Below are 26,354 nucleotides of genomic sequence, written 5' to 3' on the forward strand. Positions count from 1 at the left end.
GTTTAATTCACAAGAGATGATTTACAGTCTCATATTCCTCATTTTGTCACCTCACTTCTTACCAAAATTATCTTAGGAAAAAAGGAACCATAAAACTATGACTCAAGTGTTGCAGGAGGACTAAGCTCAAACAGAAAATGCATTTGCCTAGAAGACAATCTTTTGCTTTCTTTATGGAAATAAGGAAGTTTTTCTTTGGATATTGTGCCAGTTTGAAACTGTTATGGACCCCAGAAGAGCCATAATTTTTTAACCCAATCTTGCTGGGTGGAACCTTTCATTTTTTCCCACGGAGATGTGACTCACTCAACTGTGTGTGAGGTCTTTGATTAAATTATTTCCATGGAGATATGACCCTGCCCATTCCAGATAGGTCTTTATTAGTTCACTGGAGTACTTAAGAGAAGCTAAGAGCCAACACAGACACTAACACTTTGAGATGCTTGGAGATGCAGACAGAAGGACACTGGAGATGCTAACTAAGATATGAAGCCCAGAGTATGCCCTGAAGAAGCTAAGAGAGGACCCCCAGATGCTTAGAGAGAAATGCTCTGGGAGAAAGAAGCAAGGTTGCACAGGAGTTGAGAGAGAGGAGAAAAGACAGAAGCCTAGAGACATTCTGGAGAAAGCCATTTTGAAACCCAACCCAAAGGACCAGCAAATGCCAGCCACATGCCTTCCCAGCTGACAGGGGTGTTCCAGATGCCATCAGCCATCCTTCAGTGAAGGTATCCTCTTGTGGATGCCTTAGTTTGGACATCTTTTTGTAACCAAATAAACCCCCTTCATAAAAGCCATTTTATTTTTCTGTTATTTTGCATAATGGTAGCTCTAGCAAACCGAACAGATGTGTAAATTCAATTCAGTGAACATAATAAAATTAAACAGCCCAATTATATTTCTTAAGCTGGGAAATACAAAAAGCCAAAAAATTACCAATTAAAAACCAAAACAACTCAAACATACCAGAGGCTTACTAAGTAATTGGTACTTATATTCACTTCATTCTCAACAGAAAGACCCTACAGATCAGAGATTAAAGATTTTAGGTGAGGGGAACCCCACCCTACACACAATGCTTTCTTTCTCATTTGTTGCTCTAAGTTCTAATTAAAAGGAAACACTTAACTCAGCTACACTGGATTATGGCTAAACATATAAATAGCCAAAAATGAGTTTTTGACATAATGCTTAAATAAGATAAACACTGAAGTACTGTAAACAATTCATGGCTCTTTCCACAAAGCTCAGTGTTGAGGTCTGGCAAAAAGCTCATCAGTGTAAAGATAAATCTGCCACTAAACATCGTAAATGACACACAGAAAATAACCATAGAAAATTTAGTCTATAGACATAATATGTATTATTACTTTTACTCTTAAATTAACCAAGAGTCAGTTAAATTTTTAAGAAACTTTTTATCCCCTACAAAGGGAAAGACATACCAAAATTTAACCTCTAGGGACATTCTAGCTTTTAGTTGTGAAAATCCATCTTCAAAATTTTGATCCTTTCTTCAGTTCAACAGACTCTAAAAATAGTTACTGTAAAATATTGCATGGACTATTCTTAAAAGAAGAAAATTTTAGCTTTAACTTCCTTTCTGACTTTCTAACTCAACTTTCAGAGGAACATTAAAATAATTATTAATTATTAATTATGAATCTTATGAACTTTATTATGAGCCCTTATTATTGTGCCACAGATAGAGAAAGATGAACAAATCCCCTGCCCTGAAAAAGTCTTCAAATTAGTCCTGGGCTCATGTTCAGCGTGGGGCTGCTGAGGAGATGTGCAAGGAAATATGGCCCCACTGACCTCTACCAGGAAAGTAAGAGCTGGGTACGCAGGTAAGTGCTGGATGTGCAGAGCAAGGCTTCAGACTTTATCTGACAGAGCTATCATGCAGTATCCCTACAGGTGCACCTAGACCAGGTAGGCAAGAGTGACAAGGAGGACACCACCTCCCATTTCTATATGCTCAATAAAGTCTATTCCATCTTGAGTGACAAAGAATAGAGAGCAGTGTACAATGAGCAAAGGTACTGTGGACAAAGACAGACTCTGTTGTGCTCATCCAAGACAGGACCGGGAGATGTACTGGAGAATACTCTTTGAAAAAATTATCTCTAGCAGACACTCACGATTTTGAAAGACATAAAATGTTCTGAAGAACCAGCTGATATTAAACAGATCTATTGGTATTTCAAGGGCATGACATGGATCAGATCATGGAGTCATGCTTGTATGCAGTACACAGAGGAATCCAGAATAAGGAATGTCATTCAGCAAGCTATTTACACCCTGGAGATGTTCTATCCTTTATAATGTCTTCTCAAAGAACTGAAGCAAAGGACAAATGCAAGGAAAAGGAGAGGTCAAGAAGAAGCTAAAGGGCCAGAAAAGAGAAGGAGCTGGGCTTGAAGAGGGGGTCAATGAAATGCTCTGAAAGCAATCATTCAGAGCAGACAAAAGTATAAGCAAAAGGAAATGGACACTTTTCTTGCTCAGGTGGAAGCAAGGTACTACAAACCTTCACCATGGCAGGAAGGTTAAAAAAAAAAAATCCCAAGAAAGAAAAAATATAATAGAATTTGTACTCTTACAAGGTCCTCATGCTTTAATTGGTACTTTTGTAGGCAAGATGCAGTCAAGATTTGAAAGCAAAAGTCAAGCCAACTCTTGGGGAAAAAGTTATCTTTCCAGCCTAAAGTATTCAGATTGACTATGTAAATTAAGCTGAATCTCTCAAACTTATCATAGCATTTCCTAGTAATGTGACATTTGGAGGTGGATGTGAGGAGGGCAGTATACTTCCTGACAGCACGTTTCCATGGATCATGGATTGTATAAATGGAATTCTATCTAGAATGTGGGTCTGTCATCTACTGCCTTTACCAGTTGTTATTTTGCCACACAGGAGTGAGCTGTAGCATATTCAGAGTGAGGTACTTGTTCAATAAAACAGGCACTGTATTCTAGAACATGCCCAAAATGATTGCCAAGCAGCTATCTTCTAAATACTTGACAATTTGCTTTGGGACTTAATGATCTTCACTAGATCCTTTTCCCCATTTTATCTTACTCAACAAGGTTTGGTACTTTGAGCTTGAAGTATAGGAGTAATGGGTGTTCAAATTACTGCAAGCATTTTTATAAGACTTGGGTATGACTAAATAAATGAGTACAAATTACTGTTAAGTTCAGGGGCTTTTAAAATGATCATGGTGGTCATTTAAAATATGACCTAGAAAAAAATATGTTTAAGTTATAAAAGAGAAAAGGGAAGACAAGTAGTCTCAGTCTGTATTACAGTTTAATTGCCTCTAACTTGTGAATGTCCTTAAGCAAGTCACTGCACTTGCATGAACTTTTTCCTCATCTATAATAAAAGGGGTAGTAGGTTGGACTAAAGGACTTCCTAGAATATCCTTCCAACTCTTAACTCTAACTTTGAAAGGCAAGCACTCTTGATTCAACAACTCGTAATGCACTCACGGTCGTGCTTTATGAGAATGTTATAGAGACTTTAGCTTATGTTTAGTTGAGATGGTATGTATTCATTATAATATACGAAAAACTTCAAGGAACACTTCATTTTAAAATTTGTGGTTTGTAGACTAATATATTCAGTACTCTATGCACAAAATAACCTTTGTCTTGGTACGAAGCTTTATGTGTCATAATTTATCTGAGGTGAGCACATGACACATTTTCAGTTTCTGATTACAAACAGGTTAAAAGGCACTCTTTAATTATATTAACATCATTTAATGCAAGCTGCCTCAGCATATGTCTTTTCATATTACAACACTGAAACAACTTAGTAAATAAGTTACCCCCACCTAAAAAAAATTTTCACTCTCATTATAAAAACAGGATATAAAGCGTAAAAATATTTAGCAACAAAAAAATCAAAAACAAAAATGAAATTGGAAGATTTACACTTTCTGATTTCAAAACTTATTACAAAGCTATAGTAATCAAATACTGTGTTACTGGCACAAGGACAAACATATAGACCAATGGAATAAAATTGAGAGTTTAGAAATAAACCCATACATCTATGGTCAACTCCTTTTTGACAAGGGTGACAAGTCCACTCAATGCAGAAAGAATAATCTCTTCAACAAGTTGTGATGGGAAAACTGGATATACATATGCAAAAGAATGAAAGTGAAACTTTACCTCACACCATATACAAAAAAAAATTCAAAAATGGTCAACAACCTAAATACAGGAACTAATACTATCAAAACTCATAGAAGGAGGCGGGGCAAGATGGCGGACTGGTGAGCTGTATGTTTTAGTTACTCCTCCAGGAAAGTAGGTAGAAAGCCAGGAACTGCGTGGACTGGACACCACAGAGCAATCTGACCTTGGGCATACTTCATACAACACTCATGAAAACATGGAACTACTGAGATCAGCGAAATCTGTAAGTTTTTGTTGCCAGGAGACCCGCACACCTCTCTGCCAGGCTCAGTCCCCTGGGAGGAGGGGCTGTCAGCTCCGGGAAGGAGAAGGGAGAACTGCAGTGGCAGCCCTTATCAGAAACTCATTCTACTGATCCAAACTCCAACCATAGATAGACTGAGACCACACACCAGAGAATCTGAGAGCAGCCAGCCCAGCAGAGAGGAGACAGGCATAGAAAAAAACAACACGAAAAACTCCAAAATAAAAGCGGAGGATTTTTAGAGTTCTGGTGAACACAGAAAGGGGAAGGGCAGAGCTCAGGCCCTGAGGCTCATATGCAAATCCTGAAGAAAAGCTGATCTCTCTGCCCTGTGGACCTTTCCTTAATGGCCCTAATTGCTTTGTCTCTTAGCATTTCAATAACCCATTAGATCTCTGAGGAGGGCCCTTTTTTTTAATCCTTCTTTCTTTTTCTAAAACAATTACTCTAAGAAGCCCAATACAGAAAGCTTCAAAGATTGGCAATTTCGGCAGGTCAAGTCAAGAGCAGAACTAAGAGAGCTCTGAGACAAAAGGCAATAATCCAGTGGCTGAGAAAATTCACTAAACACCACAACTTCCCAAGAAAAGGGGGGTGTCTGCTCACAGCCATCATCCTGGTGGACAGGAAACACTCCTGCCCGTCACCAGCCCCATAGCCCAGACCTGCCCCAGACAACTCAGTGTGACGGAAGCGCTTCAAATAACAGGCACACAAGACAAAACTGGGTGTGGACATTAGCCTTCCCTGCAACCTCAGCTGATTGTCCCAGAGTTGGGAAGGTGGAGCAGTGTGAATTAACAAAGCCTCATTCAGCCATCATTTCAGCAGACTGGGAGCCTCCCTACACAGCCCAGCAGCCCAGAACCGCCCTGGGGGGACGGCACTCACCTGTGACATAGCACAGTCATTCCTCAACACAGGACCCGGGGTGCACAGCCTGGAAGAGGGTCCCACTTGAAAGTCTCAGGAGCCATACGCCAATACCAAGGACTTGTGGGTCAGTGGCAGAGACAAACTGTGGCAGGACTGAACTGAAGGATTAGACTATTGCAGCAGCTTTAAAACTCTAGGATCACCAGGGAGATTTGATTGTTAGAACCACCCCCCCTCCCTGACTGCCCAGAAACACGCCCCATATACAGGGCAGGCAACACCAACTACACACGCAAGCTTGGTACACCAACCGGACCCCACAAGACTCACTCCCCCACTCACCAAAAAGGCTAAGCAGGGGAGAACTGGCTTGTGGAGAACAGGTGGCTCGTGGACGCCACCTGCTGGTTAGTTAGAGAAAGTGTACTCCATGAAGCTGTAGATCTGATAAATTAGAGATAAGGACTTCAATTGGTCTACAAGTCCTAAAAGAACCCTATCAAGTTCAGCAAATGCCAAGAGGCCAAAAACAACAGAAAATTATAAAGCATATGAAAAAACCAGACGATATGGATAACCCAAGCCCAAGCACCCAAATCAAAAGATCAGAAGAGACACAGCACCTAGAGCAGCTACTCAAAGAACTAAAGATGAACAATGAGACCATAGTACGGGATACAAAGGAGATCAGGAAGACCCTAGAAGAGCATAAAGAAGACATTGCAAGACTAAATAAAAAAATGGATGATCTTATGGAAATTAAAGAAACTGTTGGCCAAATTAAAAAGATTCTGGACACTCATAGTACAAGACTAGAGGAAGTTGAACAACGAATCAGTGACCTGGAAGATGACAGAATGGAAAATGAAAGCATAAAAGAAAGAATGGGGAAAAAAATTGAAAAAATCAAAACGGACCTCAGGGATATGATACATGATTTGAAACGTCCGAATATAAGACTCATTGGTGTTCCAGAAGGGGAAGAAAAGGGTAAAGGTCTAGGAAGAGTATTCAAAGAAATTGTTGGGGAAAACTTCCCAAATCTTCTAAACAACATAAATACACAAATCATAAATGCTCAGCGAACTCCAAATAGAATAAATCCAAATAAACCCACTCTGAGACATATTCTGATCACACTGTCAAACACAGAAGAGAAGGAGCGAGTTCTGAAAGCAGCAAGAGAAAAGCAATTCACCACATACAAAGGAAACAGCATATGACTAAGTAGTGACTACTCAGCAGCCACCATGGAGGCGAGAAGGCAGTGGCACGATATATTTAAAATTCTGAATGAGAAAAATTTCCAGCCAAGAATACTTTATCCAGCAAAGCTCTCCTTCAAATTTGAGGGAGAGCTTAAATTTTTCACAGACAAACAAATGCTGAGAGAATTTGCTAACAAGAGACCTGCCCTACTGGAGATACTCAAGGGAGCCCTATAGACAGAGAAACAAAGAAAGGACAGAGAGACTTGGAGAAAGGTTCAGTACTAAAGAGATTCGGTATGGGTACAATAAAGGATATTAATAGACAGAGGGGGAAATATGCCAAACATAAAACAAAAGATAAGATGGCTGACTCAAGAAATGCCTTCACGGTTATAACGTTGAATGTAAATGGATTAAACTCCCCAATTAAAAGATATAGATTCGCAGAATGGATCAAAAAAAATGAACCATCAATATGTTGCATACAAGAGACTCATCTTAGACACAGGGACACAAAGAAACTGAAAGTGAAAGGATGGAAAAAATATTTCATGCAAGCTACAGCCAAAAGAAAGCAGGTGTAGCAATATTAATCTCAGATAAAATAGACTTTAAATGCAGGGATGTTTTGAGAGACAAAGAAGGCCACTACATACTAATAAAAGGGGCAATTCAACAAGAAGAAATAACAATCGTAAATGTCTATGCACCCAACCAAGGTGCCACAAAATACATGAGAGAAACACTGGCAAAACTAAAGGAAGCAATTGATGTTTCCACAATAATTGTGGGAGACTTCAACACATCACTCTCTCCTATAGATAGATCAACCAGACAGAAGACCAGTAAGGAAATTGAAAACTTAAACAATCTGATAAATGAATTAGATTTAACAGAAATATACAGGACATTACATCCCAAATCAGCAGGATACACATACTTTTCTAGTGCTCATGGAACTTTCTCCAGAATAGATCATATGCTGGGACATAAAACAAGCCTCAATAAATTTAAAAAGATTGAAATTATTCAAAGCACATTCTCTGACCACAATGGAATACAATTAGAAGTCAATAACCATCAGAGACTTAGAAAATTCACAAATACCTGGAGGTTAAACAACACACTCCTAAACAATCAGTGGGTTAAAGAAGAAATAGTAAGAGAAATTGCTAAATATATAGAGATGAATGAAAATGAGAACACAACATACCAAAACCTATGGGATGCAGCAAAAGCAGTGCTAAGGGGGAAATTTATAGCACTAAACGCATATATTAAAAAGGAAGAAAGAGCCAAAATCAAAGAACTAATGGATCAACTGAAGAAGCTAGAAAATGAACAGCAAACCAATCCTAAACCAAGTAGAAGAAAAGAAATAACAAGGATTAAAGCCGAAGTAAATGACATAGAGAACAAAAAAACAATAGAGAGGATAAATATCACCAAAAGTTGGTTCTTTGAGAAGATCAACAAGATTGACAAGCCCCTAGTTAGACTGACAAAATCAAAAAGAGAGAAGACCCATATAAACAAAATAATGACTGAAAAAGGTGACATAACTGCAGATCCTGAAGAAATTAAAAAAATTATAAGAGGATACTATGAACAACTGTATGGCAACAAACTGGATAATGTAGAGGAAATGGACAATTTCCTGGAAACATATGAACAATCTAGACTGACCAGAAAAGAAATAGAAGACCTCAACCAACCCATCACAAGCAAAGAGATCCAATCAGTCATCAAAAATCTTCCCACAAATAAATGCCCAGGGCCAGATGGCTTCACAGGGGAATTCTACCAAACTTTCCAGAAAGAACTGACACCAATCTTACTCAAACTCTTTCTAAACATTGAAGAAAATGGAACACTACCTAACTCATTTTATGAAGCTAACATCAATCTAATACCAAAACCAGGCAAAGATGCTACAAAAAAGGAAAACTACCGGCCAATCTCCCTAATGAATATAGATGCAAAAATCCTCAACAAAATACTTGCAAATTGAATCCAAAGACACATTAAAAAAATCATACACCATGACCAAGTGGGGTTCATTCCAGGCATGCAAGGATGGTTCAACATAAGAAAATCAATCAATGTATTACAACACATTAAAAATTCGAAAGGGAAAAATCAAATGATCATCTCAATAGATGCTGAAAAAGCATTTGACAAAATCCAACATCCATTTTTGATAAAAACACTTCAAAAGGTAGGAATTGAAGGAAACTTCCTCAACATGATAAAGAGCATATATGAAAAACCCACAGCCAGCATAGTACTCAATGGTGAGAGACTGAAAGCCTTCCCTCTAAGATCAGGAACAAGACAAGGATGCCCGCTGTCACCACTGTTATTCAACATTGTGCTGGAAGTGCTAGCCAGGGCAATCCGGCAAGACAAAGAAATAAAAGGAATCCAAATTGGAAAAGAAGAAGTAAAAATGTCATTGTTTGCAGATGATATGATCTTATATCTAGAAAACCCTGAGAAATCGACGATACAGCTACTAGAGCTAATAAACAAACTTAGCAAAGTAGCGGGATAAGATTAATGCACATAAGTCAGTAATGTTTCTATATGCTAGAAATGAACAAACTGAAGAGACACTCAAGAAAAAGATACCATTTTCAATAGCAACTAAAAAAATCAAGTACCTAGGAATAAACTTAACCAAAGATGTAAAAGACCTATACAAAGAAAACTATATAACTCTACTAAAAGAAATAGAAGGGGACCTTAAAAGATGGAAAAATATTCCATGTTCATGGATAGGAAGGCTAAATGTCATTAAGATGTCAATTCTACCCAAACTCATCTACAGATTCAATGCAATCCCAATCAAAATTCCAACAACCTACTTTGCAGACTTGGAAAAGCTAGTTATCAAATTTATTTGGAAAGGGAAGATGCCTCAAATTGCTAAAGACACTCTAAAAAAGAAAAACGAAGTGGGAGGACTTACACTCCCTGACTTTGAAGCTTATTATAAAGCCACAGTTGCCAAAACAGCATGGTACTGGCACAAAGATAGACATATAGATCAATGGAATCGAATTGAGAATTCAGAGATAGACCCTCAGATCTATGGCCGACTGATATTTGATAAGGCCCCCAAAGTCACTGAACTGAGTCATAATGGTCTTTTCAACAAATGGAGCTGGGAGAGTTGGATATCCATATCCAAAAGAATGAAAGAGGACCCCTACCTCACCCCCTACACAAAAATTAACTCAAAATGGACCAAAGATCTCAATATAAAAGAAAGTACCATAAAACTCCTAGAAGATAATATAGGAAAACATCTTCAAGACCTTGTATTAGGCGGCCACTTCCTAGACTTTACACCCAAAGCACAAGCAACAAAAGAGAAAATAGATAAATGGGAACTCCTCAAGCTTAGAAGTTTCTGCACCTCAAAGGAATTTCTCAAAAAGGTAAAGAGGCAGCCAACTCAATGGGAAAAAATTTTTGGAAACCATGTATCTGACAAAAGATATATATCTTGCATATATAAAGAAATCCTACAACTCAACGACAATAGCACAGACAGCCCAATTATAAAATGGGCAAAAGATATGAAAAGACAGTTCTCTGAAGAGCAAATACAAATGGCCAAGAAACACATGAAAAAATGTTCAGCTTCACTAGCTATTAGAGAGATGCAAATTAAGACCACAATGAGATACCATCTAACACCGATTAGAATGGCTGCCATTAAACAAACAGGAAACTACAAATGCTGGAGGGGATGTGGAGAAATTGGAACTCTTATTCACTGTTGGTGGGACTGTATAATGGTTCAGCCACTCTGGAAGTCAGTCTGGCAGTTCCTTAGAAAACTAGATATAGAGTTACCATTCGATCCAGCGATTGCACTTCTCGGTATATACCCGGAAGATCGGAAAGCAGTGACACGAACAGATATCTGCACGCCAATGTTCATAGCAGCAGTATTCACAATTGCCAAGAGACGGAAACAACCCAAATGTCCTTCAACAGATGAGTGGATAAATAAAATGTGGTATATACACACGATGGAATACTACGCGGCAGTAAGAAGGAACGATCTCGTGAAACATATGACAACATGGATGAACCTTGAAGACATAATGCTAAGCGAAATAAGCCGGGCACAAAAAGGGAAATATTACATGCTACCACTAATGTGAACTTTGAAAAATGTAAAACAAATGGTCTATAATGTAGAATGTAGGGGAACTAGCAATAGAGAGCAATTAAGGAAGGGGGAACAATAATCCAAGAAGAACAGATAAGCTATTTAATGTTCTGGGGATGCCCAGGAATGACAATGGTCTGTTAATTTCTGATGGATATAGTAGGAACAAGTTCACAGAAATGTTGCTATATTAGGTAAGTTTCTTGGGGTAAAGTAGGAACAGGTTGGAAGTTAAGCAGTTATCTTAGGTTAGTTGTCTTTTTCTTACTCCCTTGTTATGGTCTCTTTGAAATGTTCTTTTATTGTATGTTTGTTTTCTTTTTAACTTTTTTTTCATACAGTTGATTTAAAAAAGAAGGGAAAGTTAAAAAAAAAAAAAGAAAAACAAGGAAAAAAAGATGTAGTGCCCCCTTGAGGAGCCTGTGGAGAATGCAGGGGTATTCGCCTACCCCACCTCGATGGTTGCTAACATGACCACAGACATAGGGGACTGGTGGTTTGATGGGTTGAGCCCTCTACCATAGGTTTTACCCTTGGGAAGACAGTTGCTGCAAAGGAGAGGCTAGGCCTCCCTATGGTTTTGCCTAAGAGCCTCCTCCCGAATGCCTCTTTGTTGCTCAGATGTGGCCCTCTCTCTCTGGCTAAGCCAACTTGAAAGGTGAAATCACTGCCCTCCCCCCTACGTGGGATCAGACACCCAGGGGAGTGAATCTCCCTGGCAACGTGGAATATGACTCCCGGGGAGGAATGGAGACCTGGCATCGTGGGAAGGCGAACATCTTCTTGACCCAAAGGGGGATGTGAAAGGAAATGAAATAAGCTTCAGTGGCAGAGAGATTCCAAAAGGAGCCGAGGGGTCACTCTGGTGGGCACTCTTATGCACACTTTAGACAACCCTTTTTAGGTTCTAAAGAATTGGGGTAGCTGGTGGTGGATACCTGAAACTATCAAACTACAACCCAGAACCCATGAATCTCGAAGACAGTTGTATAAAAATGTAGCTTATGAGGGGTGACAATGGGATTGGGAAAGCCATAAGGACCACACTCCACTTTGTCTAGTTTATGGATGGATGAGTAGAAAAATAGGGGAAGGAAACAAACAGACAAAGGTACCCAGTGTTCTTTTTTACTTCAATTGCTCTTTTTCACTCTAATTATTATTCTTGTTATTTTTGTGTGTGTGCTAAGGAAGGTGTCAGGGATTGATTTAGGTGATGAATGTACAACTATGTAATGGTATTGTGAACAATCGAAAGTGCGATTTGTTTTGTATCACTGCGTGGTATGTGAATATATCTCAATAAAATGATTAAAAAAATGAAAAAAAATTTGATTGTGATGATGAATGCACAATTATATGATGGTACTGTGAACAGTTGATCATACACTGTGGATGACTGTATGGTTTGTGAAAATATCTCAATAAAACTGAATTAAAAATTTATAAAAAAAAAGAAAACTCATAGAAGAAAACACAGGGAAATATCCATAGGACCTTGTATTAGGGCAACCAATTCTTAAGTCCTTGCACTACGAGCACAAGCAATAAAAGCAAATATAGATAAACTGAACTTATCAAAATTTGTACACCAAAGGGCATTACCAAGAAAGTGAAAAAACAATCAACAAAAAGAAAACAATTGCTAAACACATAAAGGTTTAACATCTAGTATATATAAGAACTCCTACAACTCAACAACAAAAAGACAACCCAAAATTTTTTAAAATTAACATTTTCCCAAAGAACATATAGAAATGGTGAAATAAATCACATTAAAAGATGCTCAACATCATTAGCCATCAATGAAATGTAAATCAAAACCATGAGATACCACCTTTTATACTCACTAAAATGGCCATGAATTAAAACAACAGAAAATAACAAGTGATGACGAACACAGAGAAATAAGAACCTTAATACTTTGTTGGTGACAATGTAAAATGGTGCAGCTGCCACAGAAAGCAGGTTAGCAGTTCCTCAAAAAGTTAAATATAGAACTACCATATAACCCAGCAATCTTACTTCAAGGTATATACCCAAAAGAACTGAAAGCAGGGACTCAGATGGATATTTGTACACCAATGTTCATAGCAGCATTATTCACAATAATCAAAGGGTGGAAGAAACTCAAATGTCCACCAGCAGATTAAATGTAATAAATACAATGGAATATTATTTAGCCATAAAAAGCAATGAAGTACGGATACATGCTACAGCATGCAGAACCTTGAAATTGTTATGTTGAGTGAAATAAGCCAGGCACAAAAGGACAAATATAATACGATTCTGCTTACATGAAATATCTAGTATAAACAAATTCAGAGAGAGAAAGTAAATAAGAGGTTACTAGGAACCACAGGGAGGAGAAAATGGGGAGTTATTGTCTAATGGGTATGGGATTTCTATTCAGAGTGATGAAAAATTCTTGGTGATGGATGGCAGTGATGGTAGCATATCGTAAATGTAACTAATGCCAATGAGTTGTACACTAAAAATGGTTAATTTGGGAAGTTTTGTTATATGTGTTACCACAATAAAATTTTTATCTTAAAAATGGGGACAACAGATGACCAAAAGGGGAGGGGGGGGGGCAGATACATACAATGGAGTATTATTCAGCCCTAAAAAGGAATGTAGTTATGACTGAAATACAAAGAATGTCAAAAATAGAATATACTATAAAATGAGGCATAAATGACAATTATGAAGAAGGAGGAAGAATACTCTCTGGAATTAAGACAATCTCAATTGTGTTCACATGTGGTTTATAAGACAATTGTCTCTAAAAAGAAAATGCAAGCAGTGACAGTAGTAAGCAGATAGAAAGGCCACTCCCTATACTGAGTCTCACTTGCAGGTAATTTTTGTAACTTGGCTGCTTACCAATGTTTACTAATAAGTCCATTTCTGACACACCGAAATAAACAAAATATATCACATTTGAAATACAGCACCACTTTCAGAGCCAGACATAAATATAAAATGGAAAAACAACAAATAAACTCATAACACCAAATGGAAGAGGTTCAGCAACGGAATCTGAAACAGCCTTCTCTTAAAAACAAACAAATTCAGATTAAAGTGGTACTAGACTAATTTAAGGGTGGGGAACAGAACTTCAGGAAAAGTGCAAGAATTAGTAAATCCAACATGCTTTAAGAAACACAAGCAAACATATCCATTGTTAATCTCAAATAAATAAATTATTCAAGGCTACTCCTTGTGATACCATAAAAAAAGTAAAACCATATCTCTTAAATAAAATTAAAAAAAAAAAAAAAAAAAAAAAAACCAAGGATGCTAAAATTAGTGGGCAAAAGTTTGATGAGAAACACGACCTACTGGTCTCAAAGTATCTCACTAAGATGCTAATAACAAAGGGAAAGATAGTAACTTTACAGGGGAAAAGTTGCAGCGCTAGCTATCACCTTAACCAAGTGACCAGATTAACATTCTCAGAATTAGGCACTATTGATAACACGAATCCCTTAATAAGATGCACTAAAAAGAACAAAGTATTTCTGTGGTATTCCTGAGAAAAAGGCACGACCTCATAAGAAAACATGAGACAAAACCAAACTGAGGAACATTCAACAGAACAACTGATAAGCACTCTTCAAAAGTGTCAAAAAGATGGAAGACAAGGAAAGACTGAGGAACCATTACAGACTGGAGGAGACTAAAGAGAAATCATTAAATGCTATGAGAAATCCTGGAACCAAAGAAGGACATTAATGCAAAAACTGGTGAAATCTGTTTAAGGTTTGTGGCTAGTTAATAGTACTCCACCAACGTCAACTTCCTAGTTTCAATCATTACACAAGGCAAACTAAGATGTTAATATTAAAGGCAGCTGGGTGATGGGTATATGGAAGTCTTTATACTATTTTTTGCAGCCTTTCTTAAGTTAAAAAAAAAAATTAAAAAAAAAAGATGAGAACAGATTCAGACTAATATATTTCTACAACTGTAATGCAATGAGAAATAAGTTTCACAATGAAGACCCTGAGATAGTATAAAATCCTGAATCAAGAAGAAAATAAATAAATAAATAAAATTTAAAAGCACTAAATACTACCTTATTGTGGAGTTGACTCATTTGGATCTTGAGGAAATTACCTGCTATGAGCTAAATTTATTTGCAATTGTTAAAATGAAACTATCCAATTACTTAAGAGGACAGATTTAAGAAATATTCATTTATAGATTATAAAGCTAGTTAAAATTATTTGTGTAATAAATACATTAATTTGCTTTTTAACCAAATTTATAAGACCCTGGGCAAGGTCTCTTTACTTCTTTAAAAGTTATTTTTTGTTACTTGCTTTCTAATCATGTGATTCCTCTAATTTTCATGTTTGGGAACATATTCCAGTCAATACACATTTCAGTTGAACAACTGTGATTTATGATTAGTAATTCTTTATCTTCTATGATAAATACTCAGTGATAGTACTATTTCTTTGTATTCTTACAAATAAAAATTTAAAAGTATTTCCAGTAGTCAAAGGAAGTTATTAGACTTTAGTCAAATGTAGTTATTAGTCTTAGGTTATGTGTAAGAAAAAAATTCCTTATTTATAATAGGATGTAATATATATCTTACATATTTGTGGTGGGATATAATATATGTGAAATGCCAAGCCCAAGATGCCTGACATGCAGCAGTTGTTTACTGAATATATAAACATATAAAAAACATAAAAGAAGGTCATCAATTTTACCTTTAAGGTTTGTCCTCATCTAACATGACCCTACAAAGCTTTAAAATTAGGACAATTATAAAATTTACAAAAACAGAAACAAAACAATGAATGCATTTTGTAAATTAGTATGGAGAAAGATTTTGATATCAACTTATGCTGTTAATATACATGCATGAATAATTACTACTGTTCATTGTATTATTCTGTAAGTTCATTCTGTTTTACAGCCACACAGTAAAAATTACTATTAAATAGTAATTTAATGGTAGAATCCTAGTTGGTAAATGCCATTCACAAAGGCAGGCCAGCATGCTGAGTAATCTGCAAAATAGATGAAAATGACAAGAACAAGAAAATGTCTTCAGTATTAGAGCAGGCACGTTTGTGAATCTGAAAACTGAGGAATACGCTTAAAATTTTCTAAATTAAATAAAGTGGTGCACTCACCACTCTGGTTACTGACCCATTTATTAATATCCATGAATCTGTGCTTTATCATATTTATATTATTAGACTGTTCTCTTGATATCCAAATTTACTGTCTGAAGCCTAGATATTCAAACTGGAGAATCAAATATATTTAAGATAGCAAGAGACACCTGTATAAGACTGAATGATTGGTGTTCAATTTAATACAAATTCAGAGAAGTTAAATGACCTGCTATAGACCCATATCTGAAGGAGTGCAAGCAGGTTATTTTGACATGAGACAATTTTATATAACAGAATAAAAAAGAAGCCCAACAGTGGTATGCATCAATCATACTGCTGCATAACACTCGTACTTCTTTAATAATGAGGAAAGACCAAAGTAGAAAACAAAACAAAAGTACAAGCAGCATCATCTACTAACCCTGTCATATTCTAAAACCTTTAGCTTTCTTCCTAAATAAAAGACATAGAAGTTGTATCCCAAGAGGTCTACTGTCTATTCTATTCTATTCTAAAAGGGATTAACAGCTCCCATTCCAAATCTTCTTTTAGCCTGCACAACTGCCAGGATAGGAAGCAAAACAATACATTTAACTCTCACCCACAAACAACAAACAAAAAACCCTTCTATTTCTCTGTAGATATATTTATATTTTAAGATGTACTAAAAATAAGACTAATTAGCTAAGGTGCAATGAACACTTTGAGCAATCTCAGTATTTACTGACTTAAAACACATGACCTTCGACCTTTAAGCTATCATAGAAAAATACTCCCACGTGTGCTGAAAAAGGGGCCATTTTAAAAAAAGTGATACCTATCAGCACATCCTCTCAGTTTACTCGCCTTGCTCCTTCTAGATACTATCTGTGATGCCCCGAGCAAGCCATTTAACTCCTGTAAACTTTCATTCTCATTGAGGCATTTTTTGTAATAACGAAAAAACAATAAAAATGTATGTAAACAGTAAGAAGGCAATCAATAACTAAGAAATACTAACAGTTTGAAAAAGCAGACAAAAAAATGAAATAGCTTTAAATGTACTGAGGTAACTCAGAAGTTAGGATTTAAGGGATGATTATGATTACTGAATCATTATACAAATATTCCTTTTTACTTTTTGGTATATTACAGTAGACAGAAGGAAATACCTGAAATCTCTGAACTGTAATTCAGCTGCTTTGATCACTGATATTGACTGTATAGCCTTTACCTTGTGCCCTTGTGATTGTAAAAACCTTGTTACTAACCTTCACTTGTACCCATTTTATCCAGTTTTTTTACTTTAGAGTCTTATGATTACTAAAGATAGTCCCTAATGTTTATTAATGAACTAACCCACCCCAAATTGTATAAAGCCTACATAAAATGTAATAAACCATGAGACTAGGAATACTCAAATGCACAAAAGAATAAAAAGTCATCCAAATTATCTCAATGAGGGACTGACTCACTCTAATCCCAAAGAAATTACTTAGCCTGGGCTTCAAATTTTTATTTATAAAATAACTATTGAAACTACAACTGTTCTCTAACACAGAAAACAACAGGTTTAAGAATTATCCATGTATGAGCATAAAGAAAGTTTAAATCCTTTATATGAAATGAAATATGTACTAGGTTATTTACTGCAACATTGCTTGTAATAGGAAAGGACTGAAAACAACCTAAGGGTCCTTTATAAGGTAATGGATAAACTACGGCATGCGCACACAATGGAATACCAAGTTACCGGGGGAAAAAAATGAGAACATTCTCTATGTACTGGTATGGAAAAACATCTAATATTTATTATAAAATGAAATCACACCCAAGGTACAGAGTTACATATACGGAATGCAACTTTTTGTATGAGAAAGCCCCCAGAATAGGAATGCTTGAATTTGGATAATAAAACACTGTAAAGATATACAAGAAAAGAGTAGATGTGGTAACTTCCAGTAGTAGAGGGATACAAGGTAAATTTCTGGATTTATTATTTTTTACATTGCTTTGACTTTTTTAACCATGCAAATATAAAGACAGACTTAAGTATACAATCTTGTGAGTCACTTCACCTGTAAATCTTTGCTCTCTTCCACCATCAGGGTGTAATACCTACCTTAAAAAGTTGTGGGAAGAGATACCATGTGAAAGTGCCAAGCCCAAGTGCATAACCCACAGAAGAGGGCCCTGTTTTTACTGAATCTGAATGAGGAAATTATACTATTCAATTTTTCTATAAAACATACTTTCTCATCTTCTATACACCTTTACAACTATGTTAATGACAGAAGTCATAGGAGTATGGAAACAACTGCTAATTTCCTAATTAAAATGTGATGAATAAGACTTAAAATGTATCTTAAAATAGTATTATGGTTGTATTAGGACATGCATACATAAGCATCTAGGGATGAAATGCCAAGATACCAGCAACTAACTTTATATGGACTTAAAAATATATTACAGTTCAAGAGATTTTATGATTTATTGTAAATTCAGACTGCCCCCGGGACCCTATTAAAATTCAGATTCCCTTGCACTACACTAGAGATACTGGTTCAACAGTTGTTCTGGTTTGTTAATGCTGCCATTATGCAAAATACCAGAAATGGATTGGCTTTTATAAAGGGGGTTTATTTGGTTACAAAGTTACAGCCTGAAGGCCATGAAAACGTCTAAATGAAGGCATCAACACAAGTATACCTTCACCAAAGGAAGGCCAATGGCATCCGGAAAACCTGTTAGGTGGCACCGCACGTGTTTGGCGTCTGCTGATTCCAGGTTGTGTTACAGCTCCTCTCTCAGCACCTGTGCATTCTTCCAAGTGTCTGTCCTGGCTGCAGCAAGCATCTGGGCCTCGTGGCCCTTTTAAAGCACTCCAGTAAATCAATCAAGACCTACCCTGAATGGGCGGGGCCACAGCTCCATGGAAATAATACAATCAGAGTTATCACCTACAGTTGGGTGGGTCACATCTCCATGGAAACAACTTAATCCAAAGATTCCAACCTAATCAACACTAGTACATCTGCCCCCACAAGAATGCATTAAAGAACACAGCACTTGGGCGGACATAATTCATCCAAACCAGCACAATAGATTAAGGTGGAGCCCAAGCATCTGGAGTCTATGCAATTCTGGTGTACACTGAAGTTTGAGAATTATGTCCTTGGATTGTGTCAAAGACTTAAGTTCTACATTCTGAAACTGATTTTTAATAGGGCCTGCTTCATGTCCTTCATTTTAGTAGCCCTTCCAGGACCACTTTCACTTTATTTACATTGTTTTAATCCTTCAGAAAATGAAGCCTTCATTCCGTAAGATTTCACTGTAATACAAGCAACATTAAACCTTTAGTGTTCCAAAAGTTGATCAATATGTCAGAACATTTTACCCAAGGTGCCTAGGACAACCTATCAAAGTATAATTAAATAACAGATGTTGTCCCGCAAAACACAAGCCTCCTCCAACAATCTAAATCACCAACCTTATCCCTACCCACTACCAAGGGTTGAACTTAAATATTAGGAAACATTGAATTTAGGGACAAAAAGCTTAGGAGTAAGGTAAATAACATTTTCTAATCCAATTAAAGGGAGAAATCAACTAAGACTGCTATTTTACTAAAAGAAAGCTTTGGAAATTTTTATATTGCTCTGACTTTTTCAAATACTATGGTGAAACTAAAGATAATTTAAATTAGAAGAAAAAGTTTCAAAGGAAAAGGGATCGAAGAAATTGAAGATACAGTAGGTGCATTTATTTTTGCAAAATGAAGTCCAGTGAGTGTTTCACCAAGATCCCTCACCTTCAGTCAGCATGGAGTTATCATTAGCTGGGTATTTTTAGTGTTCCACTGCATTATTCCACTGAAAAACCAATGAGAGAGCCAGAAGATCCTTCAGCAATACAGTATGTTTTTTGCCTGTTCTTCTCCTGGAAGATACCCTTGGTTTTCCATGAATCCTATGGACCCTGAAAGAAGTCTCATTCCCTGAAGTACTAGGGAATTAAATTGCTTTTTACTAATGTCAACTCATCCATTCACTCAACAAATACTTACTGAGTGCCTACTATGTGCCAAGCATTGTTCCAAGTACTAGGGACACCCCAGTGAATGAAAAAAATGTAATGTATTCAAATGTCCATCTTATCAGTTAATTTGCTGTTAAAACATGGCTCCCTGTGATATGAAACCAAGAGGTAAATGAATTATACTTTCCATTACTAATAAATAAATGAGACCTCATTTTACAGGGTAAAATTACAAACAACAAGAAAACCCTGGTATATACAAAGCTTAAGTGACTTGCTTAAGATCACAGTTACTTAACCAGGTCTCTAGAGCTCTTTATCCACTAGTCTACAGACCAAGGTCATCTGTAAAGGAGGCCAAGAATATCTAATACTACTTCTTTACAGTATTTAACAAAACTTGCAATTACATATTTATGCAACTACTTGTTTAACTGTCTCCCAAGGCTGAATAGTAAGTTACAAGAAGGGAGCAACCATATCTGTTTTATGCACCATTATATTCCCAGTATTAAACAGTGTTTGGCCCTTAGTAAGTTCTCTAATAAATACTTGTTGAACATCAACTATGTTTCAAAATTTACATATTAGATCTACTTAAAGACTCCTTAAAACACAATTAAAGCTCAAATACAGAAAAGTATTCAACATTTAGAAATTTAATAGATCAGTTTAGTTTTAAAAAATCCATCAACACATAAAATCAAAATTCAATTCATAAATAGGAATTCCAAGCAAAATCTGTTCTAATTCTTCTCATAATCACGAATCCTACTTAAGAAAAGCAAACCTCACAATTTATATTTTTGACTATTTTATAAAAAATGAGACAACATACCAAAGGCACTGTGTTAGAAAACAAAGTGTTAAAGATTCCAATGTTTAACACTATATTCATAAGCCCTTTCTGACACCGAGTCTTACAAAATCCATCATTAAAAAAGCATTAGAAAGATCCCTATCAAAATTAGTTTTTCCATGATATAAAACATATGGTTAGTCCACGAGTAACACCTCCCACAAATTATGATGAAACATGTAGTGATTTCATAATTATCAAATACTTTAGTTTAACTTCAAAACATACGTAACCATTACAGTATTTACTTTTCTAAAATCTTAACCAAAACTATTTCTTAAAGCCTCACTGAAGTAATATTAACTAATTGAGGCACTAATTTTATAGAATAATAAAGATACTACAACCATTCCTAACTTTACTCAAGGATTTACTCTGTTCAGCAGATGACTTGCACAGCCAAGGACACAGAGGATGATACTATTCTAAGCTAGTGCTAATAAGCCTGACATTTCTTCAAGATTCATTACTGAACTTTGAAAAATACAAACTTGTTTTAAAATAAAATACAAGAGCATAACTATATACATACAGGTAATTTCTTCTCCAGGCGAAATCTTTCCATAGTAATGTATGAATGCCTTGCTTTTGATAATGTAATACAGTACGTCCCATGAAGATTCCAGGGACAGTGAGTACATATCTGATTTAGGTCACTGTGCTCTGCAGAGATGAACTCTAAATTGCTTTTATGGTTCAGCCAATCACCGCCTAAGTCACCTAATCTTCCAAGTTAATAACTACAACTTAGGGTCACAACCTAACAGCTTTGGAAAGTAATACATACATTTCATTAATAGTGAAAATACCAAAAGAGGAATTTAACAAACAGTTTTCAAGTTAATTTTTCCTGCAATATTAGTGCAAAAGGGAACAAACTCTAAGGATATATGTGGATAGATGTGTGAGTGTTTAAGTATCTCAGAGAATAAATTCTCAACAATATAGCCAGTTTAAAATCTGGTCTCTCACTTAATTTTAGGAAAAGGTTCAAAGACGTTTGCATTTGAAAAGAACTTTGTCTTTTTAACATTAGTGTATTTATACCAACTTACTTATTACTTTATGATAATAAATCATAAGACATCATTTTAACCCCAAACAAAGGTATTCATATGGACAGTAACAAGAGAACAAAGAAATGAGCAGTATATCTCTTAACTTCTGGACTCAGAATCCCTTTATTTACATCTTAAAAATTATTGAAGCCCTCAAAAGCCTTTGTATGAGTTATATCTATATATATACACTGCATTGAAATGAAAACTCAGAAACTTCTAAAGATTTTTCTCATTTTTAAAAATAATAGGCATTACTTGTCAACATAAGTAACACTTTAATGGTAAATAATTATTTTCAAAACCAAAAAATTTAGTGAGAAGACTGGTTTTGTTTTACATTATTGCAAATCTCTTTAACATGTGACTTAACAGAAGATAACTGGATTCTAATATCTACTTCTGCATTCAATCCAGTGTGATTTGTTTTTCGATTGAGTATATGAAGAAAATCCAGCTTTACACATAATCAACTGGAAAAGAGGAATATTTTAATAGTCTTTTAAGATAATTGTGGATATTCCTTTTTGATACTTCACCAAACTTAACAAGTAGTCATTTCTTAAAGGTCAGTTGCGATGCGGAAGCTAAAAACATTTCAAATGAATGTTTTGTACACTGATATATTGAAATCCATTGGTCTACCATGCATTTTGAATGAATCTCTCACATATTTGGAAAATGTGTTCACTGAGAGCTTAGAGCTCTTCCAACTGTCACATTTCATTATAATATACAAAAAAAAAAAAAAAATCACATGTTAATATCACCAAAAATCTTATCAACTGAATCCAAGTATTAAGAAACTATCAAGCTCAGGCTGGCAGACATAATGTTTCCAAAGTCCTAATTTTTTCATGACAGCTGGAATTATTATCATTGGTAACAAAAACTATCAATCGTTTTGACAGGATCACATCATTTATTTTTGAGAAAATATCTACCAAATACCCAAGTCTGAATAACCATAGTTTGTCCATCAGTCATTCTTTCAAGCAAAAATGGTGTTCCATGAAAAAAGTGGCTAGTTGAGCTGATAACTCAAGCAATCACACAAGTGCTTTATCTCCAGACAACCATTATACTTGGGTATGTAGCAGAAGTGTTTTTATGCATATTTCCCATTTTTTCATTCAGAACATTAAAGCAACATGTACTCAAAGGCTAAGATTTAATGAAATAATTAGTTTTTAATGCCACATCAAGAATATATGCTTAAGGAAATCTTTTTGGTCTGTTTTGTTTTTTAAACTAAGACTGCATAGTGGTAAAAAAAATGTTTACCACTTGCTCTTTGGTGCTTCTGCCTTGATTTGTGCTAAGGTCTCAACAGTTTTACCAGCAAAGCTTCAGTGCATACTTTAACACAGTGTAAAAGGCAATTAATTTCTTGGTTTTAGTATGAAAATAGTTTTCACCTCATGGATACCCTGAAAGGATCTCAGGGACTTCCTAGGGGGTTCACAAAGAACACTGTAAAACAGGTTTAAAATATAGGGCCTTTCAGAGCCATGGGTGACTCATATTCTTTTTATTTTCTCTATAGTGTTTGTTCAATGAATATTTTAATATATATAGAAAAAAAGAATTGAGAGTACTAGTTGTTATTTCTGTATTCTAGATTTCCAGAAAATACTACAAATATTTATGGAGCCTTGCCATGATATATAATATATATAGCACATGTAATCTTCAAATATTTCATTAAATCCTCTCAACTCTTGACTAAAGCTCAGAGAGGTTAAATCTCTCACCCAAAGTCACGGAGCTATGAAGCAGTAGGTTCAGGGTTCAAATTCAGTCTTTATCAAACCATGTTTTTCCTCTATTCCAACTATGTGTAATGAAATCTAGGAAAAATTATTTCTAACTATAGTTGACTAAAACAAAATTCCAACTGAACATAAATGAATAAAACCAAGTATCTACCAAATTCAAATAAAATGTAATCTAAATTAAAGTAAAATACTCTTTTTGGATAGATTTACTTCCTGATATCATCAAAGACTTTATTTTAAAAAGCAAATATATATATTATTTTATATATGTTATCTACAACCCACAGTCTTATTACCAGCCAATCATTCACTGACGAAATGCATTCAAAAAACAGCAAAACGAGAAATTTAAAACTGAAATAATATATCCAACAGAATAAAAATTTGTTTTAATCTTCCACTATTCTAGATGAAACTGTAGATACCAGGTGCCAGATATGCCAGAGCCTTCAAATATAACCAAAGCTTCTAAAGCTTATTTGACATTCTCTAAGAATTAGAAATTCCAATGATAAATATTACAATAAACCATATAGTTAATCATATATTTTTACATCTTCAACACTTCTATGATATACACTTGACAAATGAACATAAACATGAAGAAATATAAAACTAAGACTATGTCATTCACTGATTCTAAAAATTCTTCATACATCAATCCCAGAATGAAGAGCATCTACAATCAGGTTAAATACTAATTTCTATTATGGCTTCTTGAAATTTCTTTCCTGTGGAAAAATCTTGGCCCTCCTCACTAATACTTAGAGCTTAATCTTGTAGTCAGGCACATGTCTCCCTCCAGTGGATTATAAAAACCATGAACATAGGGATTTCTGTAGAAGGAATGCAGGGAATTTGAGCAGAATGGAGAATAGGAAAGAGAGAGAAGTTTAAGTGGTAACAGAGGGTAAAGAAGAAACTAGTTGTACACCAATATTTAATTTCCAAAATTGGAATGCAAACTGTTTTTCTTCATCAAAATACAAAAGATCCATTTATTTCTTCAGTATGTTACCTATTGTGAAACTATCCTGTGCACTACAAAACCAATATTCAAATAAAATGCTAAAAATCAAGATCCGAAGTTAAAATAGAAAGGTAAAGTAAGTTTTAGTCTACTTTTTTGATAAAATAAAAATATAGTGGCTCAACAAAAAATGTTCAAGAATTTCAAACCATAGGCTTTCATCTAGCTAGGTCTTTCAAAACTTTTTAGTTTAATTTTATTTACTAGCAATACATTTACATGTCAAGTCAAAAATCATATAATAAGGCATACACAGAAGTCTCACTCACCGGACTGGTCTCTCCCCACCCCCACTCTCCATTTTCTACCTTTTCTTCTATTTTTATACAAATAGAAGTACACATATTCTTACAAAAATGTAACATCCATTACACACTCACTGTTGTATATATAACTTGCTTCTTTCACTTAAAAACCTATTCTAAAGATTCTTCTGTATCAGTACAAGGAAACTATATTTTAAAGTAATTTATTAAATAAATCTATATATGGTAGAAAATTTCAAATCTTACAGAAGCAGCCCAAAATAAGTGTTCTTCCCATCCCCACTTCCACTCACCAGACATAACTCACTTTATGTTTTCTAATTGTTCTTGGTATCTTCAAGTTGCCAGTATAAATTTAAATAATGTACTTCTATGTCCTAATTTATCAATTTTAGATGGTATCTAGCTCATTCCATTTATCTGGGTGATGCTCAGTTAATATGTTTAAAGAAATTGTTTTTATAATGAATGTGTAGGTAATGAAGGAAATCTTTTCAAGTTCAAAAAAAAAAACCTTTATTTTACTTGGTGTATATTTGCTTAGATATCCTCTCTTGGTAAATGGAGGTGCTGTGCCCTGGTCTTTAAGAACCCAGTGCTGTTGACAATAAGCCTAACAGCTAGCTGATTCTTATTCCTTTTCTGGTTCTATAATTTCATCGGGATGCATCTAAGTGTGTGTCTTTTTTTTATTAGTCCCATATGACTATGCAGATCCTTTCAAGGTGATTTAAGAATAATGGAAATAAAAAGAACCTGCCAAAAATTATAAAAATTATTGACCAGATACCAAGAGCAAAGATATCAAAGGACAAGATACTAAAAATTTCACTCTTTACCTGAGCCATAAGACTCCGCATCTCTAGGATAATCCATCAGTTTGGACATTGCAGCTAATGCAATAAAGAAAACAGAACAAAAAACAAAATTATCTTTATGTGCAAATGATACAACTGTGTATCTAGAATATAACAGACTAACCAATTAGTACAAATAAAAACATTCATTTGAAGTTAGTCAGTTACAAGATAAATAAAAAACCAATAACTTTCCTTAGATTAGCAATAACAAATCAGAGATGGAGGTAGGAAAAAAATCCCATACAGTAGGGACAAAAACGATAACTCATATAGGAATAAAGGTACTCTAAAAGAAGCTATAAAATTTTATTGAAGGACTCTAAATAAATGGGAAGACAGACTAATCTCCTGGGTGGGTAGACTTTAAATATACCAAGAAAAATAATAAAGCTTTCAAAATTAATATAAATATTATTAACAAATTGAATCAGAATCTCAAAGGGTTATTTTTTTAACTAAACTAAATGATTTTAAAGTTTCTGTGAAAATTAGAACGCCAATAAAATCATGGTTAAAAAAAAAGAAAGAAAGAAAGAAAAAGAAAAGCAAGGGACCACCAAGCCCAACAAATAAAAAACCTATTACAAAACTATGGTAAGCAAAGTGGTAA

General features: G+C 35.2%; 1 protein-coding gene across 7 annotated transcripts in view; it reads right to left on the minus strand.

Moving 5' to 3' along the window:
• SLC4A7 (solute carrier family 4 member 7) overlaps positions 1-26,354 on the minus strand; it is a 148,410-nt gene that overhangs the window by 90,631 nt on the left and 31,425 nt on the right. Inside the window, exon 2 of one of the 7 annotated variants that reach the window (XM_037846127.1) lies at positions 25,724-25,777. The exons of 5 other annotated variants lie outside the window; for them this stretch is intronic. In XM_037846127.1, the coding sequence (XP_037702055.1) occupies positions 25,724-25,744 (21 nt within the window). In that variant the 5' untranslated portion in view covers positions 25,745-25,777. Of the gene's footprint in view, positions 1-5,350; positions 5,390-25,723; positions 25,778-26,354 lie in introns of those variants that run through there. One more of the 7 variants, XM_037846136.1, reaches the window with a different exon arrangement.

The sequence above is a fragment of the Choloepus didactylus genome, chromosome 1 (genome assembly GCF_015220235.1).
Source record: "Choloepus didactylus isolate mChoDid1 chromosome 1, mChoDid1.pri, whole genome shotgun sequence".
NCBI lineage: Eukaryota > Metazoa > Chordata > Mammalia > Pilosa > Megalonychidae > Choloepus > Choloepus didactylus.